We start from the raw sequence: 12,558 nt of genomic DNA on the forward strand, positions 1-12,558 counted from the left end.
AGTGGGAACAGACCGCTTTGAGCTGGGGTGATGGTGAGAGGGGCAACGCAGCCGATGAGGGCAAAGGGGCAGTGGCTCTAGTCACCGGGCCACCCCCCTATGCATGGCCCTGGTTTGCATGTGATATTGACGCCGCTCAGGTGGGGCACAGCGCGGGAGCGGCATTACTATGAAACTTAATTTAGAGTTAATTTAGAGTTAGAATAACTAAGGGGTGATAACTTGCTGATATGAGTGCAATAATTCCAAAGACTGCCCAAAAGATAAACTAAAATCTCTGTCCTTTTTGCCGCCCTAGTTCGCCTATATGCACGCGCCGGCCCTGACTACAGTGAGAATAAAAGTTAGGCCTTCTTTCTTTGCGTGAACATTTGGGCGGTGTTATGCAAATCTTCCCACATCGTGACGTAGACATGTGGGGGCATGTTTAAACAAGCCGTTTTAGGTAGGTGTGGCTGACTCTTAACTTTTATAAAGAATATCTCTTTGGATTTGAGACTTTAGTCTTTGCAACTGTACAGATCTTCTTTATGCACCAAGAGCTTGTAACACTTCAAAGAGAAAGGAAAAATTGAAATCGCGTCGTATGACCCCTTTAATTAAATGTGTCCTGTCATGGTGGAAAAGCAGACTAACGAAACAATGCTATATCCCGCTAACAACCCCCAAATAAAAGTTCTCAGGAACTTATTTTTTATTACATTTACATTTACACTTTTCTGACCTAGAGACTTTTCTTTGGATCTTCTGAATTAGTAAATCTCTGTTTTAATAAAAAAATACACTTAGAGAAACTTGATGAATAAATTAATGTTGTTTTACACAATGCTACCTCTGTGTGTAAAGCAAAGGCACATATCACCTTGTGAAGAAAATAACTTTCAAGTTTTAAAATATGACAAAACAAGAAGTGATTTTAGGCCAGGGTTTCTGTTTCAGTAACTACATTTAACCAGCTTATCTCTGCTTGTTTTTTCCACAATATCTCTTGATAATTACTGAATGATATAATTATCTCTTGAAAATCGCGTATTTTCTTGCCCAATAAGGGTTGGTGTTAATATATTACCTTCGGGGTTTGTTTAACGCACATAAGAAATTCCCCACGCAGATCACACAAAACATGACTCAAGGCCATATCTTGCCACATACGAGACACAGGGCTTGTCTGTTTACTATACTTTACAGTCTGCGATCAAAATGCATTCACTGTTAAATAGAGTATCCCTACTAAATACAATCAGTATCCCACGGAAAAATATGAGTGTTTCTTTTATAGTCCCATTTAAACCCACATCCTGTTTAAGATCACAGCTGCTGGGTGTGTGTGCGCGAGAAAGAAGTTACACAATTTTGGAAGATGTAGGAAAGATGAGGTGATTTTAAATAGATTACAATTTGGGCACACAGGACTAAATGCATCACTATACAAAATAGGTAAACATATTACAGGTAAATGTGCTTTTTGTGGGGTAATGGAAACCGTTGAACATGTAACATTAAAATGTCGGAAATATAATATAGAGAGAATTAAAATGATAAAGAACTTAAAAGGTAATAATAAAGAAAAAAAGAAGATAAATTGGATATTAGGAAAAGGATTAAAAAAAAGCTATTAATCAAAGAATAGTAATGAAATACATAGTAGAAACAGGATTAAATAAACGAATTTGATAGTTAATTAATTAAATAAATAAATAAAGCAAAGGAATAGGGGAACACACAAGCTGGGTTTTTTGGCATGGGAGCTGAACACGCAGCAGCCAGAAATGCAGCTTGGGTGAACCCGAAATAAAATTAACAATAAAATAAAAATAAATAAATAAAATATGAATAGAGGGGGGAATATCATCCATGTATGAATAGAAACAGTTGGTGGCGGTATGTGGCTATGGTGCGGAATACGCCAACAAATTCCAAAGAAAAATAAGAAGTGTGTGCCCGAGCCAAACGGCATTTTCATTTTGACCTCAAAACCCTGTTGCACATCTGGGCGGACGCGCATGCGCATCAAAACTAGGTGAACTACCCGAACTCGCAAAGAACTTTTCAAACAATTTAGCTGCGCTTTCCAAGTCATCACTCGCAAAAACGGACACCGAGCGGTTTGTTTTAGGGGTGGCGTGAAACGGATAAGTGAAGAACCAGATGTATAACGTTGCATATCCTATGTTTCACAGGAAGATGAACTTTTCTGCAACGCTATAAATTGGACAATGTTGCGCCAGACCGGGGGACACAGCGCCGTTGTTTTGAACTTGACATTGCTTTAATGTCACTTCATATAAGAAAACGTCATTCAAGTCAGTTTTAGGCCTCCTTTTATGACTTTATACCGCGGATGCAAAACACGTCGCCATGACAAAGGCAACTCTCTGGACCGTGGCAATCACGGCAACGTTTTTCTTCTGTTTATGTTTTTCAACCCTTAAAGCAGAAACCCCTTCTTGTCACGGAGCCTATGACCTTTACTTTGTTTTGGACCGGTAAGTTCTCGCAAACTTTGATGCTGTTCTGAATTCAAACTTCTCAAGACAAAAAAATAAATATGTATAACGCACAGAGTTACTGTTTATAATGTTGAATAATGTTTAACGTTACACCACACCAAGCTTGTGTTTGTAGGTTAAGGTGTGAATAGAGTCAGTACATGTCCGTGCCAGCTATTCCGGAGTTTGACCTGATTTTACATGTGTGCCAGACACTCCTGGCGACCAGGGCCACACAGAAAGACACTTAGCTGAAATAAAGTCTTTTTGAGACTTGAGACACAAAGCAGTTTCGTTTGGTGCAGGGAGATTGGTTATCGTAAAAGCAGGGGAGAAACATCTTCTGTTTCTGAAGTCTTGACCATTGTCTGTCTGTCTGTCTGTCTGTCTGTCTGTCTATCTATCTATCTATCTATCTATCTATCTATCTATCTATCTATCTATCTATCTATCTATCTATCTATCTATATGCCTATCTGTCTGTCTGTCTCTTTCTGTATATATAATTGATGTACACAAGTTCAAGAAGACTATCCGTCCCTCTTTGTGTCTACTTATCTGTCTATCCATCCTTCTAACTGTCTGTCGAACTTTCATATGCATGTGCAATGTTTCATATTAACTTAGATTCCTTTGAGAATTGTTGTTGGCCTCAGTTCAGTCCTCCATCCTGTCTGGAACTATTACAGGATGATGGCACAGATCTTTTCCTCTTTTTGAAGAACTTCGAGCAGCACAGAACCAGCCAGGCATCATGACTGGTCAAGACCAGCAGATCCGGCTTCAAATGTCTGTGGCCGGAAATCAAACTTCCCTTCACAGGTCCAGACCATTTCTCTCATTTGATGTGGTTTGATGTTCTCTGATGCTCCCACTAATGCTTATCTAGATTCTCTGACCTTGGCTTGAGACAAGGAAGAAGACAATGCATAAAAAATGAGTTTCTAATCGCTTGTGTTTAATGTTCTCAGCACATGCAGTGGACTATAATTATTAGTTCAATTACCTTGTAGCTATTAAGCTATTACAACATTTTATACACTTTTCTCATTAAAGACTGCTTTGCATTGAGGTTAATGTCTCAGAATTCCACTTTCACACTTTCACTTTCATGGATTTTATGTTGTGATATGTACAGATATGTGCAATAATGGAAAAGTAATCAAAATGATTATGAACTCATCTCAGTATGGATGTATACAGTTGCATTTTGGCAATGCATTCATTAACACAGCTCCTTTTGATGTTGATTTGTGTGGTGTTTTTGTATTTGCTATAGACTCCTTTTTGGCTTTTGGAGTCCTAGCTTGGCAACATTTGTGTGTTCTCTGTTACCTTCCCATTATTACTTGTCAATGTAACATGAATTGTACACTACACCAAACAGAAGTATAAGCCTCATTGTTATAAGAGTGTTTGCTAAGAGCAAGAAAATTGACATAATAGCATATATAAATCCACAGAACTTATTCATGCTTATAGTTCTGTTTCTGTTCAAGAAAAGGACAATACATGTTATGCTTTGTTGGATATTTTCATCTTGCTTATCTGCTAAATATCTTAAAAAAAGTTGTTTTTTGTATTTAGCCAGGCCAATTAATAGGCTGCTATTTGACTATTTTGAGACTATCAGCATTGGTTAATAACCATGTTTGCTTGGCCAGTTAATTTGTGCCACTTTTATTATCTACCAACAGTCTTGTTAATGGACAACAAACATTTTCTGTTTTGGAATTACACTGCCATTCAGAAGTTTGGGATCAGTGAGATTTTCATACAAAAGAAATTAAAACCTGTACATTTCTTCACAAATGAAGCATTAAATTGATGTAGTGTGAGAGTAAAGACAATTGAAATGTCATTAAATGTCTATTTCAAGTAAATTTTGTTCTTTTGTACACTTCTGTTCATCTGAGAATTCCACAAAAATATTGAACAGCGCAGCTATTTTCAACATTTTTAATTATATGTTTTTAAAGCACCAAATCAGCATATTAGAATGATTTCTGAAGGATTTCTGTGAGACTGAAGACCGCAGTAATGGCTGCTTAAAATTCAGCTTTTCCATCACAGGAATTTATTGCAATTTATAATATAGTAAAATGAAAACAGTTTTTTTAAATTAAAATATTTCACAATATTTTTCACTTTTATTGTACATTTTTACTTCTTAATCAAATAAATGTAGCCTAGGTGATCATAAGAAACACAGTTAGTTTGTCTTTGTCTCATTTGCTATTACATATACGACAGACATCCACCACTGATCTGGTAGTTTGATGTTTCGGTGTTGGAGTGATGCAATAGTTTCAGGATTGAGTGGGAACTGAAGTGGTCAGCAGCTATAATGAAGTGTCTTGACTCATATGTTGTTATCATAGCAAGGTCTGTGCTGAGCCTTTTTAAGACAGAAATCATTTCTCTGAGACTGTGCTAACAATGAAGTGTAACTGACTCAGCAGCTTCTTTGCCACAATGTAATCAACAGCACAACACTTACAATAACCAGATGGGGACATGTGACTTAAGGGTTTAAATATAATTGCCTCAAGCTGTTTTTTCTTTAGTGCTGACTTTGTTTTCATGTGCTTCCTTCCAGATCTGGGAGTGTTTCGACTGACTGGGATCAGATCTATGACTTCGTCAAAAATCTAACAGAGAGATTTGTGAGGTAAATATTCTAGCTTAATGCTATCAGACAAGTCACTTGTACAAATTCTGAATGTACCTCCCAATCTAACACATCAAAGGAAATATCCATCACAACTTAAATCAAAGCTAAATGTTAACTTGGCTAAACGGCAGCTACACATCCGGTTCTAAGATGGCCCTACAGTGGAGGGAAAAATCGCAAGATGAATGTGAACTTATGTAACGTTGACTCAATGTATGTGCCAGTACAGATGGTAGCGACCTAGCCAGAAGAAAGCAGTCTGCTTGAGAAAATAGCAATGGGAGCAGGTGGGAGTGGGTGGCAAGGAGGCTCAGTCTTCTGGGCTGTGAGAATGGCCATTTGCACTGCAACCATCCAACAGCACACTTATCCCTCACACATGAAAGGAGAAGACGCAGCCAATGTACTTTAAGTCATGAGTGCAGGAAGACCAGTGCAGTCTGCCATAGACTTTGATGGTCTTCTGTTGTGCCATGTGGTCTGCACTGGCTCTTTTTAGGGTGCTTTATTAAGCACTGAATGGACCTGCTGTATGAATATATTATTTAGGAATTACCTTGAAGAGCTGTGTGAGGGGTTCCTGTGTTACCATTGTCTGTCTGTCTGTCTGTCTGTCTGTCTGTCTATCTATCTATCTATCTATCTATCTATCTATCTATCTATCTATCTATCTATCTATCTATCTATCTATCTATCTATCTATATGCCTATCTGTCTGTCTGTCTCTTTCTGTATATATAATTGATGTACACAAGTTCAAGAAGACTATCCGTCCCTCTTTGTGTCTACTTATCTGTCTATCCATCCTTCTAACTGTCTGTCGAACTTTCATATGCATGTGCAATGTTTCATATTAACTTAGATTCCTTTGAGAATTGTTGTTGGCCTCAGTTCAGTCCTCCATCCTGTCTGGAACTATTACAGGATGATGGCACAGATCTTTTCCTCTTTTTGAAGAACTTCGAGCAGCACAGAACCAGCCAGGCATCATGACTGGTCAAGACCAGCAGATCCGGCTTCAAATGTCTGTGGCCGGAAATCAAACTTCCCTTCACAGGTCCAGACCATTTCTCTCATTTGATGTGGTTTGATGTTCTCTGATGCTCCCACTAATGCTTATCTAGATTCTCTGACCTTGGCTTGAGACAAGGAAGAAGACAATGCATAAAAAATGAGTTTCTAATCGCTTGTGTTTAATGTTCTCAGCACATGCAGTGGACTATAATTATTAGTTCAATTACCTTGTAGCTATTACATCAAGGGCACATTTTATACACTTTTCTCATTAAAGACTGCTTTGCATTGAGGTTAATGTCTCAGAATTCCACTTTCACTTGAAATGATTCATGGATTTTATGTTGTGATATGTACAGATATGTGCAATAATGGAAAAGTAATCAAAATGATTATGAACTCATCTCAGTATGGATGTATACAGTTGCATTTTGGCAATGCATTCATTAACACAGCTCCTTTTGATGTTGATTTGTGTGGTGTTTTTGTATTTGCTATAGACTCCTTTTTGGCTTTTGGAGTCCTAGCTTGGCAACATTTGTGTGTTCTCTGTTACCTTCCCATTATTACTTGTCAATGTAACATGAATTGTACACTACACCAAACAGAAGTATAAGCCTCATTGTTATAAGAGTGTTTGCTAAGAGCAAGAAAATTGACATAATAGCATATATAAATCCACAGAACTTATTCATGCTTATAGTTCTGTTTCTGTTCAAGAAAAGGACAATACATGTTATGCTTTGTTGGATATTTTCATCTTGCTTATCTGCTAAATATCTTAAAAAAAGTTGTTTTTTGTATTTAGCCAGGCCAATTAATAGGCTGCTATTTGACTATTTTGAGACTATCAGCATTGGTTAATAACCATGTTTGCTTGGCCAGTTAATTTGTGCCACTTTTATTATCTACCAACAGTCTTGTTAATGGACAACAAACATTTTCTGTTTTGGAATTACACTGCCATTCAGAAGTTTGGGATCAGTGAGATTTTCATACAAAAGAAATTAAAACCTGTACATTTCTTCACAAATGAAGCATTAAATTGATGTAGTGTGAGAGTAAAGACAATTGAAATGTCATTAAATGTCTATTTCAAGTAAATTTTGTTCTTTTGTACACTTCTGTTCATCTGAGAATTCCACAAAAATATTGAACAGCGCAGCTATTTTCAACATTTTTAATTATATGTTTTTAAAGCACCAAATCAGCATATTAGAATGATTTCTGAAGGATTTCTGTGAGACTGAAGACCGCAGTAATGGCTGCTTAAAATTCAGCTTTTCCATCACAGGAATTTATTGCAATTTATAATATAGTAAAATGAAAACAGTTTTTTTAAATTAAAATATTTCACAATATTTTTCACTTTTATTGTACATTTTTACTTCTTAATCAAATAAATGTAGCCTAGGTGATCATAAGAAACACAGTTAGTTTGTCTTTGTCTCATTTGCTATTACATATACGACAGACATCCACCACTGATCTGGTAGTTTGATGTTTCGGTGTTGGAGTGATGCAATAGTTTCAGGATTGAGTGGGAACTGAAGTGGTCAGCAGCTATAATGAAGTGTCTTGACTCATATGTTGTTATCATAGCAAGGTCTGTGCTGAGCCTTTTTAAGACAGAAATCATTTCTCTGAGACTGTGCTAACAATGAAGTGTAACTGACTCAGCAGCTTCTTTGCCACAATGTAATCAACAGCACAACACTTACAATAACCAGATGGGGACATGTGACTTAAGGGTTTAAATATAATTGCCTCAAGCTGTTTTTTCTTTAGTGCTGACTTTGTTTTCATGTGCTTCCTTCCAGATCTGGGAGTGTTTCGACTGACTGGGATCAGATCTATGACTTCGTCAAAAATCTAACAGAGAGATTTGTGAGGTAAATATTCTAGCTTAATGCTATCAGACAAGTCACTTGTACAAATTCTGAATGTACCTCCCAATCTAACACATCAAAGGAAATATCCATCACAACTTAAATCAAAGCTAAATGTTAACTTGGCTAAACGGCAGCTACACATCCGGTTCTAAGATGGCCCTACAGTGGAGGGAAAAATCGCAAGATGAATGTGAACTTATGTAACGTTGACTCAATGTATGTGCCAGTACAGATGGTAGCGACCTAGCCAGAAGAAAGCAGTCTGCTTGAGAAAATAGCAATGGGAGCAGGTGGGAGTGGGTGGCAAGGAGGCTCAGTCTTCTGGGCTGTGAGAATGGCCATTTGCACTGCAACCATCCAACAGCACACTTATCCCTCACACATGAAAGGAGAAGACGCAGCCAATGTACTTTAAGTCATGAGTGCAGGAAGACCAGTGCAGTCTGCCATAGACTTTGATGGTCTTCTGTTGTGCCATGTGGTCTGCACTGGCTCTTTTTAGGGTGCTTTATTAAGCACTGAATGGACCTGCTGTATGAATATATTATTTAGGAATTACCTTGAAGAGCTGTGTGAGGGGTTCCTGTGTTGTTTTATGGTGTAATAAGGGACCAAGCAGAAAGACGATACAAGTAGGTTACAGTACACCTATACTCTTTATATATTCAAGAACATTCGAAATCATTTCTTTTTTAGGACAATTTTTCATTCATGCTAGGTATCGTAATACCATTTGGCAATTGTTGTATTTATCACTTGATCAGCCTGCGAAATGTTCAGTTCTCTTGCCTCTTCTTCATCTGATTTTTGTTACCAAAGTTTGGCTGCTTGGATACATTTGGATATTCTCCCTGAGTATCTCATGTGGGGGATGGTTGTGGATTGGATGTCATTCTGAGTGAGAAAAAGCTGCACCTCTCCTTATGCTCGGTCCTGAGACCTGACTTCAAATGTGTAGAGGAACCCAACATGTTCCTATGCTGTATCAGCTTTCCTGACAGAAGGTTGTGAAAAAGACCAACTGCTTCATTGAAATGTACTTGTCATAATCAGCTATATATTTGTTGTCAGATTATGTGTCAGTTCTTTCTGAGAAAAGAATGCTGTTCCAATATCGTTAGGACATAAAATCCCCGGTTTTGTAAACCAGCAGGTTGCGTGATAGCATTAGTGTTGTTATAGTTAACTAAAACTATTAACAAATGTTTCAGTTAATTGGAATAAAATTGAAAATAAAGTAAATATTAGTTAAAAACTTGAACTATTATTATAATTGTTGCCAGGGCAACTAACTGAAATAAAATATATATGGTGAAGTACTAAAATTACTAAAGCTAAAACTGAAATAAAAATACATTGAAGCTAAAAAAATAAATACTAAAATTACTAAAACTTTTAAACTGAAGTTTAAATGAAAACGGACAAATATAAAAATAAATGCCTATTAGTAATGGTAATAAATACTATAATTTTAAATAAATAATAGTAAAATAACACTATATCTTGAACAATGAAACATACCAGTATTAATGTCATTGTTCTACTTTTTGAACTTGACATAGGTCCAAATACACATCTGTATTGCATCACTGCTTTGCAGAAATTTTTGTGGCTGCTTGTTTGCCCTGCTCTTATTGCGAATGGTAAGAGGAATAAATATAAGAAGTGACAGGTATAAATATAATCACCAACAGGATGTCTGCGTGAATCACACATGACAACCTGTTTACTGTCTGTATATCAATTAATCACTTCCTTGGTTCAAGCAGAAATGATTTTTTTCCCCCAGTCACAAGCTTTTATTAGCTGGTCACATTGGCTATCTTACTCATAAACCAACTCTGATGGTTGCGAAAAGAACATGAGGACAGCCAGACTTTCTACATCAAAGGATTTCTCTGTATCATTTGCAGCAATGCTTGTTTTTAGCTATAAAATCAAGTCTCTTCTGATGTGCTTTCTGATGTGATTAAAAAAGAGATGTGTCCAACTAGAATTTGCAGCTGCACTTGAATTTCCATTTGTCATACATTTACAGTGTTTTTCCTTTTTTTCTCATTTTTTTTATTCCAGTCCAAATATGCGCGTGTCCTTCATAGTGTTTTCATCGAAAGCAGAGATTGTGTTAAAGCTCACTGGAGACAGGTACGGAATCAGGCTTGCATGAAGTGTTTGCAGTCCCTAGTGTATGAAAACTAGTAATACACCATGTGTTTGTACAGTACATTAAAGAGGAGTAAATATTTTTGGTGTAAAGGTTTCCTTCATGTGTTGATGGTTTTACATGATTCTAAAATTACCATTACATCTTATCGTGAGCATGACATTTAGTAGAATATTTCTTCCGTGTACACTGATTAGAATATTCCTTGCTTTTCATTATCAGGGCAAAAATAAATGAAGGTCTGAAGTATTTAAATGCTGTCAAACCAGCAGGAGAAACCTACATGCATGAAGGAATTAAAAAGGTAAATGGTGTGCTTTTTATGATAAACCGTGGAATGGAATTTGTGTGTGTTTTAAGAAATTAATTAATAAAAAAAAATCTAATGTGCAGACACGGGAGTGTAAATATACTTGACTGACTGTATTTCCTTGAATTTATTCTTGTACTGAAATAAACAAAATAAGGTAACAGGGTAAACTTTCTGGTTCCCCTCATGACCAAGATAAGGTGTAATTACATCTTTCTAAATAAACACACCACACGTAGGGCTGGACAATAATTCAATATCAATATGTATCGCGATATAATTTTTTTCAATAACGGTGATATGATTTTTAAACACATTTCCGATATTTCGATATACATTACTAGTGTTTCCCATACATTGATTTATTTGTGGTGTTTGACTTCGTTGAATAAACATGAGCACTGCACGGCGCGGGTGTTTTATATGAATGTATCTCTGAAGGGAACCGACGGTCTTCAGAAAAGTTTCGATGGCGTTTTCATTTTATCTGATAAAGTAGCGTTCATGAGCGGAGCTGCTTTGATTACAGCCGTTACTGGAGAAACCGCTAGTTCCACAGCGCCTCCTGCTGGCAGACAAGCAGTTTTTCAATTTTCAGTAAGCCCGTCTCCAGCAACATGTTTTAGTTGTAGCTCTTTATTTTTTTTTTCTGCAGAAACTCAGAGCACCTTTCATACCCTTTATACTGGCTAAAGCACATTTGTTTCAATCTATAAGAATAATCAGCCTACACTACCAGTCAAAGTTTTTGGACAGTAAGATTTTTAATGTTTTTTTTTTAAATTTTTTTTTAGAAGTCTCTTCTGCTCACCAAGCCTGCGTTTATTTGATCCAAAGTACAGCAAAAACAGTAACATTTAAAAATATTTTTACTATTTAAAATAACTGCTTTCTATTTGAATATATTTTAAAATGTAATTTATTCCTGTGATCAAAGCTGAATTTTCAGCATCATTACTCCAGTCTTCAGTGTCACACGATCCAGAAAACATTGTAATATGCCGATTTGCTAATTATGAATATTTAAAACAGTTTAAGCATTTTTTTAATTTCAGGATTCTTTGATGAATAAAGATCCAAAGATCAGCATTTGTCTGAAATAAAAAGCTTTTGTAACATTATACACTATTCCATTCAAAAACTTGGAGTCAGTATGATTTTTTATTTTTTTGTGAAAGAAATTATATAAATTAATACGTTTATTTAGCAAGGATGCTAAAAGTGATGATAAAGACATTTATAATGTTACAAAAGATTTCTATTTCAGATAAATGCTGTTCTTCTGAACTTTCTATTCATCAAAGAAACCTGAAAAAAATCTACTCTTCAAAAACTTTTGACTGGTAGTGTATGTTAGCTTATAGTTTGAAGTTAAAGATATTAATATTAATTAGGTGAGTCTGAGATGTTTATTTGACAGTGATTTCACATTTCTTGTTTGTATGAAGGCTAAATACAAATAAAAGGTGAGCATTCATTTATTTGTGCCGTTTTTTTTTCTCCCCAAAGTATTATATGGTTTTAAATGAGGTGTCAAGACTTGTCAAATTCATTTTTCATAAGTTTGTATGCACAGACATCTGTTGTGGGCGTTCTTGGCAGTTTTTACGAGGCTTTTTTTAAATAAGTGTTCATATCGATATCGGAATTATATCGTATAGACCGAAATTAATAAATATATCGTGATATAAATTTAGGCCATATCGTCCAGCCCTAACCACACTGGGAAGTCGTGGCCTAATGGTTAGAGAGTCGGACTCGTAACCCAAAGGTTGCGGGTTTGAGTCTCGTACCGGCAGGGATTGTAGGTGGGGGGAATGAATGTACAGTGCTCTCTCCCACCTTCAATACCACGACTGAGGTGCCCTTGAGCAAGACACCGAACCCCAACTGCTCCCTGGGTGCCGCAGCATAAATGGCTGCCCACTTCTCCGGGTGTTTGTTCACGGTGTGTGTGTGTTCACTGCTGTGTGTGTGAACTTTGGATGGGTTAAATGCAGAGCACTAATTCCAAG

At 36.5% G+C, this 12,558-nt stretch overlaps 1 protein-coding gene across 1 annotated transcript in view; it reads left to right on the forward strand.

The window, feature by feature from the left end:
* The first annotated feature begins 2,018 nt into the window (after positions 1-2,018).
* LOC107602005 (anthrax toxin receptor 2-like) overlaps positions 2,019-12,558 on the forward strand; it is a 68,538-nt gene continuing 57,998 nt past the window's right edge. Inside the window, exons 1-4 of the mRNA XM_016294382.1 lie at positions 2,019-2,486; positions 5,089-5,160; positions 10,143-10,214; positions 10,456-10,537. Coding sequence (XP_016149868.1) covers positions 2,359-2,486; positions 5,089-5,160; positions 10,143-10,214; positions 10,456-10,537 — 354 coding nt within the window. The 5' untranslated portion in view covers positions 2,019-2,358. The remainder of the gene's footprint in view (positions 2,487-5,088; positions 5,161-10,142; positions 10,215-10,455; positions 10,538-12,558) is intronic.

The sequence above is a fragment of the Sinocyclocheilus grahami genome, unplaced genomic scaffold (assembly GCF_001515645.1).
Source record: "Sinocyclocheilus grahami isolate Dianchi unplaced genomic scaffold, SAMN03320097.WGS_v1.1 scaffold317.1, whole genome shotgun sequence".
In the NCBI taxonomy this organism is placed as follows: domain Eukaryota; kingdom Metazoa; phylum Chordata; class Actinopteri; order Cypriniformes; family Cyprinidae; genus Sinocyclocheilus; species Sinocyclocheilus grahami.